This window comes from Esox lucius, chromosome 23 (genome assembly GCF_011004845.1).
Source record: "Esox lucius isolate fEsoLuc1 chromosome 23, fEsoLuc1.pri, whole genome shotgun sequence".
NCBI lineage: Eukaryota > Metazoa > Chordata > Actinopteri > Esociformes > Esocidae > Esox > Esox lucius.
This window is the reverse complement of record NC_047591.1, coordinates 24227072-24247181: the sequence shown is the minus strand read 5'-3', so window position 1 is coordinate 24247181 and position 20110 is coordinate 24227072. Positions and strand designations below refer to the sequence as shown.

At 41.2% G+C, this 20110-nt stretch overlaps 1 protein-coding gene across 2 annotated transcripts in view; it reads right to left on the bottom strand.

Annotated features, from left to right (window-relative positions):
* The window catches only part of plppr1 (phospholipid phosphatase related 1), a 32931-nt gene extending 13217 nt beyond the window's left edge, over nt 1-19714 (bottom strand). Inside the window, exons 1-2 of one of the 2 annotated variants that reach the window (XM_010898273.4) lie at nt 19528-19714; nt 6508-6606 (exon numbers count right to left, since the gene is read on the bottom strand). In XM_010898273.4, the coding sequence (XP_010896575.1) occupies nt 6508-6567 (60 nt within the window). In that variant the 5' untranslated portion in view covers nt 6568-6606; nt 19528-19714. Of the gene's footprint in view, nt 1-6507; nt 6607-19527 lie in introns of those variants that run through there. The other variant, XM_020042625.2, reaches the window with a different exon arrangement.
* Nucleotides 19715-20110: the final 396 nt, after the last annotated feature.

Sequence of the window (20110 nt, the reverse complement as noted above, 5' to 3'; positions counted from 1 at the left end):
AGAACTCACTGACGACCAGCATGTTAAAGCCTATTGGTAATTAATGAGCCAGACACTGAGGACTACTGAATAAAACTGTCATCTCCTTACTGGTTGGTTAGTATTTAAGGTGAGAGAAATCGTGTAAAAAGTGTTGAGTGATGAAAGTTTATAAAGAGCATTTTAATGGAAAACTGTAGAGATACTATATTCCAGACATTGATTAATTCAAACCTCCCTAGAAATGAAGTTTGAATCCAGGAGGACTGGGCTTAACCTATTTCAGGGAAACCTGCCCATAATTACAACCAGAATGTGTGTCGTTCACAGAAGAACAGTGTGATCGAAACACCACACTTTAATATCAGTCCAGTCAGCACTCAGACTTAAGTCAGCACCCAAACTTTTCATTTTACAGACAATTTGATAAAACACTTTAATATTACAGTGGCTCTAGCAAAACACTATCAGTGATCCTTGAGAAATATAATCATTACCCCCATTCCAAGAAATACCTTTACTTTGTGTTCCAGTACTATTCCCTGTATAGTGACCATGTTCCAATACTATTCCCTGTATAGTGACCATGTTCCAATACTATTCCCTGTATAGTGACCATGTTCCAGTACTATTCCCTGTATAGTGACCATGTTCCAGTACTATTCCCTGTATAGTGACCATGTTCCAATACTATTCCCTGTATAGTGACCATGTTCCAGTACTATTCCCTGTATAGTGACCATGTTCCAATACTATTCCCTGTATTGTGACCATGTTCCAATACTATTCCCTGTATAGTGACCATGTTCCAGTACTATTCCCTGTATAGTGACCATGTTCCAATACTATTCCCTGTATAGTGACCATGTTCCAATACTATTCCCTGTATAGTGACCATGTTCCAGTACTATTCCCTGTATAGTGACCATGTTCCAGTACTATTCCCTGTATAGTGACCATGTTCCAGTACTATTCCCTGTATAGTGACCATGTTCCAGTACTATTCCCTGTATAGTGACCATGTTCCAGTACTATTCCCTGTATAGTGACCATGTTCCAGTACTATTCCCTGTATAGTGACCATGTTCCAGTACTATTCCCTGTATAGTGACCATGTTCCAGTACTATGTGACCACAGGGCTCTTCCACTGTAAAGGGTGTGGGTGACATTTGAATAATATTGCCTTTTATCAGAAGCCTGCTGTACAACATGCTATATTCAATACAATCTCATTACCAATGCACTCCTATCCTGTAAGGTCGCCATTATCTGGGTGTCAAAAATGCTTGACCTTTTCCACTGAACTGGAAAAGATGGACAGAGATGATGGAATAGGAGATGGAGATTCAATAACAGGAACTCTTGAAGGGGCTGATTCCAGGACGAAGGTGACATGTTACCTAGCTGACCGCTAGGGAAGTCCCTCAGTCTAGAGCCCAGTTCCCAGAAGAGCCCTAGATCTTATGGGCTAAGCACTGGTGGAGATCTGAGGGGATTGAACAGGTTTAATCAATATGGTAATAGCTCCACCGTGTCTTCGGAGGTGTCAGCGCACAGCTTACCCATCACTCCCTCTTCCACCTCAACCACGGTCCTCAAAGTCAAAACAAGGAGCAGCTTCACTGTTCATTAGCGTTTTCATCGTTCCCCCCTGGGTGCAACTAATTATGTTGCAGAAGCGTCCTTCAGAACTCCCTGGTCAGAGTTTGGTGCTCTTGGCTTACAGTCTGGGTCCATTCAGGTTCCCAGCCATGACGGCAGATCTGGAAGTAACTCCGGTAACTAGGTATGGTCTAAAGGGCTTTAACTGACAATTAACCACAATGTCACTATGGCACAGTCTACCAGCAGGGCTTAATTTGTGCTGGATCCGGGACTTGGTGACTCTTATCCAGTACCTATTGGGACCTGCACATAATTTGACAGCTGTGGTGGAATTGTAACATTAGTTAACTATCAGTAACTATAGAAACAGTGTCTTAAAGACAATCAGATGTATTTTCATGTTTTAAACCAGTGGGAAAGTCAGCACCTCAACAGCCCAGAGTGGAGGAGGGCTGTTGTGTGTTTTTGACCTTTAAACAGAAAGGTAAGAATATGAATGTTCTTGTTTTTAATCTTTTCTACTAATTTACAAAGAAACCTGATATTTTTGCAAGAAACATAGCAACCAGACCCAATCACAGTGTCACTATAGCATAGTCTACCAGCAACCAGACCCAATCACAGTGTTACTATAGCATAGTCTACTAGCAACCAGATCCAATCAGTGTCACTATAGCATAGTCTACCAGCAACCAGATCCAATCACAGTGTCACTATAGCATAGTCTACCAGCAACCAGACCCAATCACAGTGTTACTATAGCATAGTCTACTAGCAACCAGATCCAATCAGTGTCACTATAGCATATTCTACCAGCAACCAGATCCAATCACAGTGTCACTATAGCATAGTCTACCAGCAACCAGATCCAATCACAGTGTCACTATATCATAGTCTATTAGCAACCAAATCCCAACCTTGTAATTATAGCATAGCCTATTAGCAACCAACTCCCAGCCTTGTAATTATAGCATAGCCTATTAGCAACCAACTCCCATCCCTGTCATTATAACATAGTCTATTAGCAACCAACTCCCAGCCCTGTCATTATAACATAGTCTATTAGCAACCAACTCCCAGCCTTGTAATTATAGCATAGCCTATTAGCAACCAACTCCTATCCCTGTCATTACAGCATAGGATATTAGCTACACGAGACAACCCATAGGTTAATCAGTGGTCAAACCTGATACATTTACATTTTAGTGATTCAGTTGGGCTTCTTTTCTAGATTTTATGAGGAATATCACAGCAATAAAAAATCCTAATTGTCCACAAATAACATACATCTTACCTATCTCTGGATTTCCTAGCACAGTCCAACTCATGTCTAATCTAATGACTTAAACAGAGAAATGACCACATAAAGATACTTTGAAGGGGTTAATAAACTTTAATTAAACTTCCTACTTGGATATTTTGTCTAGTGACGCGCCTGACAAAGAAAATCTGCTCGAAGCATTTAGATTGATAGACTGAAGATATTGAAAAGGTTGGGTCCACAGCCACTAAAGTGTACATTTTAAGGTTCAGTGACTAGGAAATGATTAATACAAAGGGGCCCACTCCTGATTTTCATTTTTATACTTTATTGACTGTGATTCAGACCAGGGACTCCAGGTGAATGAAATTCACTTCTGAGTCAACATTTGAATGAACACTGTAACTGGACAAGATTAAGGTTGAACATAAAGGGATAGTTTGTCCAAAAATCATATTTTTCTGAAATATCACTTACCAATAGATAAGCCCATAGAGTCATTTTCCAAACAATCCATTATTCTGTTCTTGCTGAGTCTGTAATTAGCGTTATTAGCATCGTCCAAATTCATGAATGGGAATGGTTTGTACCGCTATCGCAAAGCTGTATTACAAGCCGAAAACTACTCCAAACACTTCAAACTACATTCAGTAATCTGTCGCGGTAGCATTGATGTTTTACACTGTACACTGACGAAACAACCCTCATTGGCTGAAGATAAACTGGCACTATCTAATTATTTCCTATAGCCACCATAACCAGCTTCTGTTCTTCGGCAGTGATGTCATCGAGGGGAGTGTGAAGTTTAACCTCAACAAACTATGTTAAGATAGGTTGCTTCACCTAGTTTCCCAGTTCAACCCATGGAGACAGCAATGTCTTAGTTTGGAGTGTTTTAGAGTAATTTTCCACTTGCAATGCAGCATTGCGATAGGCTTACATATGGTCTCCGTTCATGAATTGTTCAATGCTAATAATGCTAATTACTGACTGAGACTGAGCTGAATAATGGAGTGTTTTAAAAAATGACTATGTGCCTGAAGGACCAACTGGGAGTAAGGGGACTGTCACTGAAATATGATTTTTGGACGACCTATCCCTTTAAGATAGGTATCAGATGCAGTTCTTCTCTCATCCAACAGGTGCCAGTGTTTTACCACTAGTCAGATCAACACTAAACAGAATACAGAGAAACCAGATGGCTTAATACAGACTGTGGTCTCTCTGTCCTCTCACCTTGTCCGGTATCCCTGACCTTCTCCTCACATCACCTTCTATATTAAACTACTGGCTGCATCCCAAATGGCAGAATGTTCCCTAGGCCACTAGTTTGGACCAGGCCCTCTGGTGCAAATACACTGCTCCAGTGTTGGTTTGAATCTGACCCTCCTGCCGTGTCATAAAAAATGCTAAATGCCCATGAAAATGACAACAAAGTTAATGAAAAATGGAATGACACGTTCCCTAACACTGCAAGCCGCTATCTTGATGGTCTGAACAGTGAAGCAGCGTTCCACTTCATGCGGGGATGTGGTTAGAAAGTCAGAGACGTGATGGGCAAGAGGGTCCATCCAATTAGCATGTGTTGTGGGTGTGGCGAGTTCACTAGGATGTCTCAGATAATGTCAGACAGACCGGGCTACTCTGAGTCCATTGAGTACCCATCTTGGCCTAGTGGGACCAGTACCACTACGCTCTGCATGTCTGACTGGAAGCCTTGGATCCCAGGGTTTGTCCGCGGGTTGTCTCACCACTGGTGTTATATTTGATGATTACAAACCCGGAACACAATGTTAATTCAATGCTGAACACCAAAGTGTATCATTATAGACTGGCTGTGTGATGGCATGAATGAACAAGAAACTCAGCGTGTTACGATAGTCAAACAAATCTTCATTCAACACATCAAGGTCTAAGACAATGAAGACAGCATTTGTAAAGATGTTAGGAGGGGGTGTCGATTTTCTGCAGACACTGAATATGTCAGGATTCAGCTGTCATGAGAACTATGGCTAAAAAGGCTAGGCACCGAAAATCCAAAACGATCCAGAGAAAGACTCCGGGCATTTTTATACTTTATTGTACCGGTATGTGGGGAAAGAGGTGCATGTGTATCAGAGGCAGTGGCTCAGATTGTCAGGCCAGCCTTGGCCAAGAATAATTAACTAACACTTAATGTTCTGTTCTGTTTTTCTCCATTTTAGAGCCTGACAGAGATAGATTTTAGAGCCTGACAGAGATAGATGGGTCCTAGAGTGTACAGAGCCTGGAATATTCACATTTTATTATGTACCAAATGTTATTATGGAAGTGTTCACATTGTTAGCAGTAAATCAGGCAAAGCTAAAACACCTGCCTGTGGATGATCTAGTTAAAGATGAAGCAACAATGCTTGGAATGCAGTTTCTTCATCTTTTGCTGTTCTAGTCCCATTGCCTTCTGATCGTCACAGCAGAGATACAACAAACACATGCATGTATACACACATGTATACACACCTCTCTGAGCCTGGGTCCTCTCTAGGTTTCTTCCTAAAATTCGACCTTCTTAGGGAGTTTTTCCTAGCCACTGAAATTCAACACTACTGTTGTTTGCTCCTTGGGGTTTAAGGCCGGGTGTCTCTGTAAAGCACTTTGTGACAACTGCTGTTGTAAAAAGCGCTTTATAAATAAATTTTGATTGATTGATTGATTGATGTATATCAAAGTGAGTACTAGAACTCTTGGACCATTAAACCCTGAACCTAACAATAACCTGACCTGTGGCGTGAACATGTCTCATTCTGCTGCATTAGCCCCACACCAACACCCCCATAGCAGAAAGCTGGCAGGTCCTGGAACCTTCCAGTGGCAGGCAGAAGGGTTACATATGAGGTCCTTTATGTGAGTAATGTTCTCACTATTAATGCAACACAAAACATACACACACATACTCAAACACTCACACACACACCTACAGTATCTTTTTATGGGGACAAAAATATATTTCCATTAAAAGTAACATTTTCCCTGACATTTCCCATAATATTAACCCTAACCAAAACACATAATCTAACATTTACTCTAAATAGAAATAACTCCAAAGATAACTCCTAACCCTCACTCCCTACCTTGAATATAAACTTTACCCTAACCACAAGCCTAAAATTGCCTCTTTTCTTTAATTAAAGATGAAAGAAGGAAATATGGCTGAGAAGAGGAGTTAAAGAAAGATGGGGGCAGAAAAGAAATGGGATGCAACAGAAAAAGAAGGAAATTGGGAGAACAGAATTGACAGAATTGTGATATAAGGTTTTATGATAGATGCAAAGCATGTCGTTGTTCTCCAAGCCAGAGGCTTTGATGCACAGCATCTCAAGACGGTTCACAGTGATTAAAAGGCTTTGGCAGTGCTGTTAATTAAATATGGATCTGGGCCTGTCAGTGTTGTCTCTGGGACGAAGGGAGAGTGAGACATTGAGAGAAAGAGAGGTAGATGAGAGAGCAATGGAGGGAGAGACAGAAATAAAGAGAAATGAGCCAGCCAGTAGATCTTTTAAATCCATGTGGTATCATAGCATTAACACACATGCACACACATCTGATTAGGGAACACCAGAGACATGACCTCTACCAAGACGACACATGGAATCATGGAGGTCAGAGTTCAGGGACAGTCTTACCTCCACAAAGATAAAACATGGTATGATGGAGTAACTGCGCTGTGTGTTGTCAGAAGCCATGCTGCATCAGCCAGGAAGAGGATCGGTCTGAATCTCAGTCTACAGGGGAAAGACAGAGTGGGACGTTAATATACTGACATTCAGGACTCTGACTTCAATTCAAAACTTTCCACAAGTGACAAATTGAAGAGTTGACTCTTGAACATAAGAATGTACATCTACAACAGATTCCACAGTCTTGTTAAATCCATGCCTAGAAGTGAGTTCTAGAGGGCATATTATCTCCTGATGCACTCGACCGTTGAAGGTCTCCAGGACAGACACTACTTAAGCAACCACTTACCAGTTTCCATTCATATTTACAGTTCATTTGTCATTATTCTTTCTCATGTTTTGGATGATATAGAGAACAAACTGCTTGTCAGAATTGATCTATATTTACATGCAACTTCAGAGCTAAAACATGATATGGCATGAATGAATTATTAGAACATGTCTATATAAACAAAAGAAAACATGATTTCTACTAGTAAATGTTTATGTTGTGGTTCTTACAAGGTAATGCACTTAACGTCAGTGTTAATCACTTACATAACACCACAATGTTCACTACTGGTGTACATCTTGTCTTTATAGATATTACAAATGGGTTATTCTAAGACATAAGGGAGATAAAGCAGAGCACCTTTTTCTTTCCTTTCAAAAAAGTTGAAAAGGAAAGTTTTGAATGAGGAACAGAAGCGTTCAATGTGCAGTGGTCTCTTAATTTTAACCCTTCTGTTCCTCACTCAAAACCATCCTTTTCGACTTTTTTGGAAAGGAAAGAAAAAGGTGCAGTGGTCTCTTAATTTTTTCCAGAGCTGTATATGAAGAGAGACAAAGAGAGAAATATGAGTGACAAAATAATGAATGCGAAAGGAAGGGCCAGCTAACAAGCTGAAGAGTGGTCACGAGAGGCTGACTGATGCACATCCTGTAGATACAGCTCCTTCTAGGAAAAAAGTCAGAACCCAGACAAACACACACACACACACACACACACACACAGCTCTAGGAAAGAGCAGATTACTTCTAATAATTCTGTTGCTTCATCAAATGGTCCTTACAAGGATCCCTAAAAGATAAAGCTCTAACCATTCAGACCCATCCTCCTCAGTGTTAAGTTTGCAGATCCTGACTAATGTGCTTCACATGCCAAGAGCTGAATATCCTCCCAGTGGAGGGAAACGCTTTCCTACAAGCTGCCTGGTTTACTTCACTATTACAGATGTGTGTGTTCCTGTTTGACTATCTGAGAAGTGAAAACATTTGGCTATTCCTCACTTTTACAGGAAGCTTTATCTGACTTGCTGTTAAGGATTAGAATAAGGGTTACATTCTGGCATTCAGGGCGTAGGTTAAAGTTAGGCATAAAGGTTGGGGTTAGTTAATAATTGTAATAAATTCCCAGTCCTCACTTTGATTGAGTAAAACATCAGGGCAGTCTGACTTGGTTGTCTCTCATTGGGCGATCTGACTCTACTATGTCTTCTAGTGTTCTGAGTCAACAGAGTGTGTGTGTGTGTGTGTCTGTCTGTCTGTGGGTTCCAAGACTAAAGCACCATCATGCCTGAAAGGCATCATCCATCAACCTGCCTGGAGCCTGCTAACTCTGACAGTGGCAATACCTACAGCAACACCTGAGCATCCAGAGCACAGCTACATGAGGAGGGTCATTCCACAGCTGAGATGTAGCAGAGTTGGCCTGATTACATGCTGGCTAAAACCCCCTCATTTGTGTTGAGTTACGCTGGACACAAAGACTTTATAGTCCGTTGGTAAAAGGGTCTCTGGGCAAGACAGAATCTGGGGTTGGTGTGTAGATAATTGGTCAAATAAAATCCTGATCCAAATGCATGAAACTCTGAGGCCCTGAAACGACAAATAGTGTTGCAGAACTTCAATAGGCACTGTAGGTAGGAACGTTTGCATCCTTTCCCACTTACAGTAAGAATATATCTCAGAGTCACTAGCTGGTTTTTCAATGCCAGTTTTAGTTTAAACTGCAACTGCAAGCAAAGACGTCAGATTACTAGTCTCAGAATCAAACTAGCAAATGTCTGAATCAGAAGTGATTTTAGGGTTCCAATGCAATTTAATACGATGACCGTAGTATGGTGTTTATTGGTTATTCTGTTAGTCAAATAAACAGAGTAAACTGGATGCCTATTAACCACCATTTTGAGTTCCAAGAACATTACAGCTCTATGCAGAACAAACTTTACACAGGATATCCCAGATCTATGTTGATCAGACTTTCCACAGGATATCACAGATCTATGTTGATCATACTTTCCACAAGATATCACAGATCTATGTTGATCAGACTTTCCACAAGATATCACAGATCTATGTTGATCAGACTTTACACAGGATATCACAGATCTATGTTGATCAGACTTTACACAGGATATCACAGATCTATGTTGATCAGACTTTAGACAGGATATCCCTGATCTATGATGATCAGATTTTAGACAGGATATCCCTGATCTATGTTGATCAGACTTTAGACAGGATATCAGCTCTATGTTGATCAGACTTTAGACAGGATATCAGCTCTATGTTGATCAGACTTTAGACAGGATATCAGCTCTATGTTGATCAGACTTTAGACAGGATATCAGCTCTATGTTGATCAGACTTTAGACAGGATATCAGCTCTATGTTGATCAGACTTTAGACAGGATATCAGCTCTATGTTGATCAGACTTTAGACAGGATATCAGCTCTATGTTGATCAGACTTTAGACAGGATATCAGCTCTATGTTGATCAGACTTTAGACAGGATATCAGCTCTATGTTGATCAGACTTTAGACAGGATATCAGCTCTATGTTGATCAGACTTTAGACAGGATATCAGCTCTATGTTGATCAGACTTTAGACAGGATATCAGCTCTATGTTGATCAGACTTTAGACAGGATATCAGCTCTATGTAATCCAGGATTCAGACAAGACATCCGACTTCCATGTAGCACAACATTTAGAGTTGACAGCTCCAGAAGTGTAAATAAATCTGGGCTTGTTTTAATGTGATTCAGAAAGAGGTGCTGGTATGTTCTGGGAGCAGCAGACAGATCAGAGAGGGTCTCTATCACAGATTCAGTTACTTCAATATATCCTAAACATGGGCAGGAAGGGCGGTTAACATGATGTCCTTCATCTTCCTTTGATCTTTTCACTAATTAGGTAACATTCATTACAAGAGGATGTTTCAAGAGGATGTCTCGCATCATAACAGCCAAAAGCAGCAAGATAAAAAGTAGCAATAGGAATATAATTAAAGGGATCGTTTGTTTTTTAGCATGTTAGACCTCTTTTTCCACTTTTAGTGTGGAAGCCTCATCCTCTCTAGTAGTGGGGGTCAGACACACTGAAGTCATCGGACACTGAAATAAATGCTTCAAAACATCCCCAGAATAGACTACACAACCACGTCATGTCTCTGAGGTTTATCAGTATGTGTCAATGCAAAGACACTCCATCTCCACTGTTACAACAGATGTGTATCACTCAAACTGCATACCTCATCTTTGGCCCTTACGTCCTCACTTCTAAACCTGAGCGCTGCTAACCTGGTGTAGGCATGGACACCTCCAAAACTCCATGAAACCTGGATCTGTCCAGTGGTGACATTTTACCACATGAGTCTGACCACTACAATATATGGCTTTTGCACCTACAGAGCCAAATAAATCTCAAAAATTGAACTTTGACTGAAACACAAAGTAGGAGGCCTGAGGCTAGGGAAAAAAATATCCCTTTAGTAATGAAAAAGGCTAAAGTAGCTTTAGACATTCAGCCCCTAGTCTGGACCTCAAAGCTATTATGTCATGTGTTTTGATGATTACAGAAGCTGAAGTGTGCTGTGTCTATTCCCGTGTCTATGGGATGCGTGACATCACAGGAAGTGGAGACACAGGAACTAGAGTCATCAGAGCAACAGCTTCGACAGTAAGCTGGGAAAGTAGTGGCAGAAACTACTGCAACTATACAGGTTTGGAATACTGATGTAAACAAGTAATTCTTTGCAAAACATCAAACCAAACAAGGGCTTTAATTGGGCAGAGCTCTGATAGTGATGGGTAGATCAGTGACATAGGTGTAAGAGCATTTTGGGGTGGCTAGGGAAATTGCAATGACACTTTAGTCCAAACAAACACTTAGAAAGCTTAGAAAGCATAACAGAAATAAATTGTTCCAGCATTCAAACCTACTGCTAAATAACCCAGACCTCCAAATAAATTACCCAGACTTCCAAATAAATTACCCAGACATCCAAATAAATTACCCAGACTTCCAAATAAATTACCCAGACTTCCAAATAAATTACCCAGACTTCCAAATAAATTACCCAGACTTCCAAAGGACACGTGACACAACAGACTGATGTCTAATCGTTCAAGTTGCTTCCAAAGCCATTCAGAACTGCATCTCCTGGGCCATTTTGTTGTGCTCACTCATACCAATCATTTAGACAACTAGTTAATGACACGGTCAGAAAACAACTTTCACTTTAAAACGTGTGGCAGAAATAAACAATTGATTACAATGTAAACACAACAAACAAACTACCTTTTACAATATCCACAAAAGAACACGCTTGTAGGACAGTGCAGATAAGTTCTCATAATATAATGACAGTAAAATCATTTTCCAAAACCTGTGAGAAAGACAGTAAAGAGAGACAGAACATGATTATTGAACAGATGTTTGGACATAACAACCAAAACAAGACTGAAAGGACAGGACAGAGACCCCACAAAAAGACCGGAGAGGGAAGACAGAAACTCCACAAAGAGACGGGACAGACACAGGACAGACAAGCAAGAAACGCCACAAAGAGCCAGGACAGGCAAGACAGAAACTCCAAAGAGATGCTACAAAGAGACAGGACAGACAAGACAGAGACACCACAAAGAAACAGGACAGAAAAGCCACAAAGAGACAGGACAGAAAAGCCACAAAGAGACAGGACAGACAAGCCACAAAGAGACAAGACAGACAAGCCACAAAGAGACAGGACAGACAAGCCACAAAGAGACAAGACAGACAAGACAGATGCCATAGAGACAGGACAGAGACACCACAAAGAGATGGGACAGAGATAGGACAGACAAGACAGAAACTACACAAACGCCTCATTTCCACTGGTGCCAAACACTGGTGTTTTGTTTTACCCCAAAGTCCAGAAATGATTCTGTTTCCACTGACACAGACCGGTGCCAGTCGGCCAATAGGCCATGGCCAAGTAGCCCGGCTCTCACTTGGTACCAAGCCCCGATCTTTAGGACTTAGGGCGGAGTTTGCGGGTTGACGTGTTACGTGCTGTGAAAACAGTATGAAAGTGTTGGAACGATCGAAGGTGGTACAATGGCACTGACTCAGTAGAAGTACGGAGCGGTGAGACTCTGTATTATAAACCAACATGAGCATGGCATTGTTGTTATTTTACTACCAGAAAAAATTCAAAAGATTTTCGTAACCGAAAAGCCAAATCACCTTGATAATTTACTCTTCCCTCCCCATCTGAGTCCCTCCTGAAGTCCTTGGTAGTAAACATATATTCGAAACAGGAAAGTTTAGAGCCAAGATCAGCATAAATCACTGGTGTAGCCCTGAGACACCACAAAGAGACAGCACAGAGAGACAGCACAGAGAGACAGCACAGAGAGACAGCACAGAGAGACTGCACAGAGAGACAGCACAGAGAGACTGGACAGACATGCCACAGAGAGACATTACAAAGAGGCAGTACAGAGAGACAGCACAGAGACAGGAAAAAGAGACAGCACAGAGAGACAGCACAGAGACAGGACAGACACGCCACAGAGAGACACCACAAAGAGGCAGAACAGAGACACAGGACAGACAAGCCACAAAGAGACAGGACGGAGAGACAGGACAGACACGCCACAGAGACATCACATAGAGAGAGGACAGACAAGCCACATAGAGACAGGACGGAGAGACAGGACCAACACACCACAGAGACAGCACAGAGAGACTGGACAGACACACCACAAAGAGACAGGACAGAGAGACAGGACAAGAGAAAGACACCACAAAGACCACGCCTGATGAAGGCGTAACCCCGAAATACGTTGTTTTTTATATGAACATTTAGCCAGTACATTAAAGGCTTTTTAACTTTAAATCTACAGTGCCTTGAATACATATGTTTATGCTATCCAGAGTAAATTTTTCTCTGTTTTTCATCTATCCTCTCCACTCCAAGTGCCCCTGTGGTGATTTATTATTTGAGAACACCTGATGCGCTCCTGCTACACCTTCGTTCCAAATGTATAATTAGGACAGTAGCTACATAGTTTGGTAAACTGCAACAACGGTAGTTACGACTACATGTTAAGCAAAGATAACTCTTTTTTTATGTTCATTAAAATGCAATATTCACAAATGTTTACAATTAATACAATTATAGGATGTGTCTTTAATTTCAAATGCATTTCGGTGCAATTGTTTTTTCATCAGTTTAAACATTTCAGATTTTCAGAATGATAGCTTGTGAATAAATGTAATTGAATAATTTTTATACTAATAAATAAAAGACCTTTTCAACACTTAATCTGGAGAAGGCCTCATTTGGAACACCCATAGACTTAAATGGTACCCATTAAGCCCAGTCAAGACTTTTCACATATTTTCTTTACATTTAACATGTACATTTTAGTAATTTAACAGATGCTCTCATCCAGAGCGACTTACAGTAAGTGCATACATTTTAAAAGAGCATTTTATAAAGCCAATAAATAAACTTTCACTTTCCAAATACTTTTGGAGTTCATGGAGTTTACGTAAGTACATATGTATAAAAACAAGACAACAACTCTCTTTTGCTGACCACATTTGTGTAAGACACAACTGTTTTCTCTTGTTTGATTGCTATAATTGCTTACTGCCTATAGCACTCTCCAGTCTAGGTTACTGCCTGCAAAATCAGGGTTCAGCTATTTTAATGAAGAGCCCACGTCTGCTTCCAGGTCAGTAACTTTCTGTTGTTAATCCGGGATGCACTCATCCTCAGGGTGGTGTTTCGCCACGCCAGGCTCTGCCTGTGACCACACAGCGTGACTCATGCGTCCTAGTGCTGCTTTGGGGTGCCTCCGTGTTCCCAAATGGCATCCTACTGCCTATGGCATGCCCTACGCTCAAACAAATCCCTATGGGTCAGTCTCAGTGCACTATGTGTGGGATAGGGTATCATTGGGGAGGCGGGCTGTGTTTTCAGCATCAGAGCGGCACGCTGGAGTGGAGGTTCTCGCCAGTCGTTGTGGTCATATAACAATTTAAACATATTTTGACATCAGAATGAGAATGATTTAAGGAAGCAATTCTTCACAGCGACCTGGACCTCAATTAAAGGATGATTTTCATTTTAAGTGTGGCCCTTTTTTCTCCACAACATCTGTCAGGGGTTGAGAAGAAAAGTGGCCTATAATTTTTTTATCAAAGGGAGAAGTACAGTAGAGAGATCATTCCAAAGTGGTTGATACCTTTCCTCGGAGTGAAGTGTTTCTGCAGCTAGAAATATCCAAACATTAAATGAAACAAAATTAAGAGGCATACAGGCTAATTTAATAATAGTGTCTTTTTGGAAAAACCTTTAGATGCTTTAAACCAGCCTGTGTCTGCTGTGTATATATCAAGTCTCAGACGAGGACATGGAATCACAGAGTACTTGGGTTAGGTCATGTGGAAGTTCAAAGGTGATACTGGAAACATATTAAGGTTCAATGATCAAAAACGTCCTTCAGCCTTCTACTGATTATGACATACATAACAATGAAAAAAAGAACCTGGGAAGCCGTGTTCTGCCAGCCCACAATTAGAAGGGATGAATGTTGTCACCCTGGCAGTATTTGATTCAGGGTTTCCTATGTGACAGACTGTCTTTATGCCACTACTATGCCACTAAGCTGTATGGTTTGTGTGTCGAGATGTGGTGTTGGTATACTTATGCATTGTTAAACCATTTAGTCAAAAACTCCATGATTCTCAAAACTAGTTCCCTTACATTAGCTAACATCCAAACTAACAACAGGTACAACAGGGTAAGATACACTTCATTCAACACGTTAAATTATAAAGAGATTACTGTAGATGGCTAACTACACAGTAATGAAAACAATGACTCCAATCACACCATGGCTGGTTCCACTACGCTGTGTATTTCAAAATTCAGGGGGAATGTGTTCATTGCCAGTGCAGTTCGTCCATCGCAATATAACCATGAACAGTGTTACTTTAGGCTTACTGTATTGTAGCTAGCTGTAATGTAGCAACCTTACAGATAGTTTTAGTCTGCCTGTTAGGTTGCTACAATGAAAACAACAACTCCAATCACTCCAAGGCCGGTTCATTTCTTTACTAAAAGTCAGGTTAGAACAAAACCTAATGCCCAGTTCATTTTGTCCATGGTGAGGCTTGAAACCCAGTCACCTATGCAGCAGTCTGTGTCTCTAACCAGTATGCTTCTTAACAACAGAGAGTCGGCCAGTCACCCACCCACTCACTCAATAAGAGACATTCCCTATTTTTGGCTGCCATCGCTTACACGGTCCAGCTAAAATACTGCAACATTTAAATGTCTTTCACACGATAACATCCATTACGGTAATTTCAAATGATCACTTCAGAGAGGACAGTGGACTGTAAAGGATGAGATGGAGTGTGAAGGACATTCAAACATTGCAGATTTCTTGATGACAGCATAACACCAGCCATTTCAATGGTCAACAGTGGGTCAACAGAGACTGTATGGTGTAGGGGCATGCAGTGGCTCAGTGGTTAGGAAGTCAGGCTTGTAATTGGATGGTTACCGGGTTGAATCCTGACAGGGCCAATTGTCACGGTGTCCCTGGGCAAGGCACTTTACCATACATTGCACCTGGGGAAGAATGTCCTAGGCGATGGCAGGCTAATAGCTATACAGTACTGAAAACAATGACTCCATGGTTGGTTCGTTGCTATAGAAAACAAGGATAGTTGAATAGCCAACCACCGTGCTATGTGAACTACGAGGAAATAGAAAGCATTTGCTGAATCTCAAATCAAGTACAACATGTACATACTTCCCAGATGATGGTGAAGTACGTACTCTTATATATATATAGTATGCCAGTATTGGGACTGATTGAGACATACTACTTTGTCATAAAATTGTGTCTTGACATTAGATCATTTTGTCATTAACATCACATATTTATTTTGCTAGACACCATTAAGCATTGTGTTAAACTGACTAAAGTTTCTTATTAAGTTTACGTCCACCACAAATAGCATCTATGAAGTGTATGGCTTTTGCCACTGGCTGTTTTAACAGCTTATTAGCCAGTAATACTAGTATCGTACTACTTGGAATAGTCATAAGAATTGTACAATTGCTAGAGAGACAAAAGATGAACTTTACACTGCCAAAGCTATTTCATTTCATGGCACAACAACGTTCGTTATTCTTTCATTCGTGAATGACATTGCCGCAATAACAATATCAATACAGGCGACGATAACTGACATTTTCGTTAGGTGAAAGGATAAGAGAATCATGGAAACCCCTCCTCTTTTACTGTGCAAGGGGCTGTGGTCTATATTATAAATTACCCCAAAAAGCATGCACGGATGCGTACTTCCAAAATCCAAAATATTTGCAATAAAACCGCAAACAGTTTTATTTTAGGCTTACTATAACATAGCTACTGAAGCTTGTAATCAGTTAAGTTTTTTCTATCCTGAACAAATCCTAATGCATACTTTGTTCTGTCCATGGAAAGGAATGAACACCGGTCACCTACACGGCAGTCCACGTCTCTAACCACTACGCCATTTAACAAGGGGTAATCAGTCAGTCAGCCAGTCAGCCAGTCAGTCAGCCAGTCAGTCAGAGAGTAGGAGATATTCGCTCTTCTTGTCCGGCTCCGCTTATGCGGTCTGGCAAAAATAATTCCATTAACATTCACATAGACCAATTTCCCCAAAATAGAACACTATGGATTTTACAAATATATGATGTTAATAATGAAAGAAACCAATTATAGATAAAGTAAAACCTTGATAAAAGCTGGATGTACAGAGAATTTTTTCTTTGTACATTGCCTGTCCCAGTCACTTTAATGATAAGAAACATGGTTTCAAATCAGAAATTATACATTTTTGAATGCTCACATTGAACGTTGCAAAGAATTGCCCCAGTGTAACTTCAGAAACCAACATCTCACCAAAAACACAAAGGGTGAATTCCCACTTGGTGACACTGGTTTTCAACAACAGGTACGGTTATCTGATCTCACCTTTGCTACATAATTTCAGTCTAGGTGGGGTTTACAGATGATCGGTACATTCTGTAGCCAACCCAATAGATCAAGAAGCCAATGTAACAAATGAAGTAGCCAATGTAACGAATGAGGTAGCCTTGTTGGCCTTGTTCAGAGTTATCTTTGGACAGGACCCCAGTTTCTCTGGACCTACTTGTCTCAGACCCTAGTTTTACACTGCTATATTATTGTGTCAAGGGACTAGGATCAGTCTGAAAAGGAATTCAAGGAACGCTCTCTCTTTCCTGGTGTCCTGTTTAAACATGAGCCCTTGAACCAAACCTCAAGACTACCAGGCCCAAACAACGCAAAAATGACCTGTTCAAAGTCCTCCTGTTTGTGCTGCTGATCTAGATTCTGCCTGATGGGTTTTTCTTAGCCACTGTGCTTTAACCACTGATGTAAAAAAAGGCTTTAAATAGCAAACACAGAGAGCTGGTAGTAAACCATTTGGCTGGCATCGGGAACTTATGGAGTATTACTATAGAGAATGGTATCACACACACACACACCCTGCCCAATGCACAAAACAGAACAGATTTACTCGCTACACTTTGAATGAGACCAAGTAAACAGGCGGTGTGTGTGTGCGTCTCCACACATCTGATACACACTCACAGGCTATGACAGGCTATGACAGGCTATGACAGGCTATGACAGTGACGCTGAAACTGAAAGCGGGTTCATCCGTATGGCTGTTGACGGCTGACGCATATTTTCAACATAGTGCACTACTTTTGACCACTACTTTTGACCAGAGTCCCTTGGACCTGCATATCCCAAATGACAAAGGTGTTGTTTTTCTATACAGGGAATGGTCCAAAATAGCGCACTAACACATCTGAATGGTGGACAGTAGCTTGTGTTTCCAAAGCTAGCATCATTAAGTGATTCAGCCCGTGACAGCCATGAGCCCATGAGCCCATGTCATCATCAACAGGGTAACATGAGGCTGAGCAGAATCCAATCTCTGCTGACGGATGATGTTCAAATCAACCAAATTACTTTACGGCAGAAACACATTAAGTCAGCTACTGGCCAATGTCGTGTAAAGGGCAACCATTAGCATCCCAATGTGAAGTTCATAGGAGCATGTCATCTTTGGTGTCAAATTAAAAACAACAGGTTCATATTTAAGGTATATACTGTGCTTTGTTCCACCTTACAAATTAGGTATAAATGATGGCTTTAATTTATTCTTAAACAGATGGTTAGGGGAGCTTAGATAAAAATCTAGCAGAAAAAGTATTCAGACACTACAAAAAAAATTCAAACATCATGTTAAACTGAAGGCATGTGGCAACTCAAAACAGAATATTTCGGTTAGGGGAAATATTAGCCTTCTATCAGTTTTGTAATACTGTTAAAAACCCACAAATCTAAAGATATCATTTTATTTTATCAATTTCATTAGCAGATACGATGAGGGCGGACCTACTAATTTACATTTGTACAGATTTTTTCACTTTGAGAGACAGACCAGGCAAACAGTACATATCTAGCTACAGATTTGGTGAAGCTGCATATCTAACCAGCTAGTTTAGGCCTAGTTAGCCAGCCACTGATTTTTGGGAGAGAACCACTGCACTGGTTGAAACTGAATGCACATGTTAAGGTGGGGGAGTCTCAATGAGAGTAGAACAGGATAGGTGTGCAATATAATAAAGTATTCAGTACAGTACTACGGTGCAAGATAGTATAGCTCAGTACTGAAAGCATCAGTTCAATGCTACACAGTAGGACTCATTGGAGTATTTTAATGCAATACAGTACTCTCCTGTGATGCACTGATTTACGAACTTGAGAAACAATAATTACATGTATATCTCTATTGAATTTACTGTGTGTGCAGTACAAATTATGTGCGCTTGATGTGATCATGTTTTACCAGGTTGGGGTGGATAAAGAAGACCGGAAGACCACAGATCCGGATCTAAGAAAACTGCATGTCCCCCTAATCCACGTAGTCTTATCTGCAGTTCAATTCCATCGAAGAGGCCAATTAGGATTTCAAATGAGCACTTCCACTTTGAGAAGCGTGATACATTTCCATTGGCCCCAGACCAGAACCAAAGATGACTGAAGCGACCCACAAATATACAACCAGGCTGTCCGCATGTTGGTGCTCGCGCTGAAAGGAGAACAGATTATATCCGCAGACCCTCTCTCTCTCTCACCTCGGTGTATTACTCAATACAAGTAGAAAATACGGGAAAATTGGGTCGGTGGGATAATTATACAGTAATAATGGTCTCATTGGTCATTGGAGACAGGTGTTTGTCAGCCTACGGATCCTCGCCCCGTTCAAATGACCATTAAAATCATTAACTGACCCTCGATGGAGCGTGTTAGTAGCCCAGCCTGCCTCCGCAATGTGTGGCTTCATTCTCTGACTTGACCACTTAAACTAAGTAACACTCACGTGAAAGAAATACTACGTTATATTATCGGCTGAAAGAAACATATGTTGCCACTTCAGCAATGTCGGAAGCACTTGGCCATTACGCACAGCCTCAACATAACACGAGCCCACCGTTATGTTGTGAGCAACAAGACAATAGCTAAATAGGCGAGCAGCAACAACAATTCCGGATATTCCTCACCCCGTGCCCAAGAGTGCCACCGACTGAATTGCGGAGAACTTACCGTGCAATGAATGTTTATTCCAATAAAAGTGCACATCCATCAAAGGGAATGGAAGAAAATAATGGACAAACGCGCGCATGCTACTCCATCGTCTTTTACCGTTTCAGCACCCGTGTTTGCTAGTAGCTTTGAGATGGATGATCAGAAAGCGATCGTGTGAATGTTGAGGGGATGGATGCTGGGAGTCGGGGGCGGGGCCAAGTCGCGTGCACACACATACGCACACACAAACACTCCGGAGAGGCAGAGGATCCACTCGAGCGTGGTAATATGGGGCGCGCAAACAAGTAGACTTAGGACCCGCGCGACCAACGGGGTCTGTCGTCTGGTCACCCACGAAAAGAGATGGGGTAACATGGGTTGAATCGGTGTCCCAGCCGTATGTAATTTATACACAGGCAGGATATGTCAAAATCAGGGCAGCCCAACCTCGTTCAGAACTGGTCCGGCTCTCTAAGGAAATTGGGGCAACCAAGGAAGGCGGCCTTCTCGATGAGCAGTATGTTGGTGAATTAAACTCGTATCTACAAACCCAAATTGCCAACTTATTCAACCTCCGAAAAACGTTTACTACTTCTGAAAT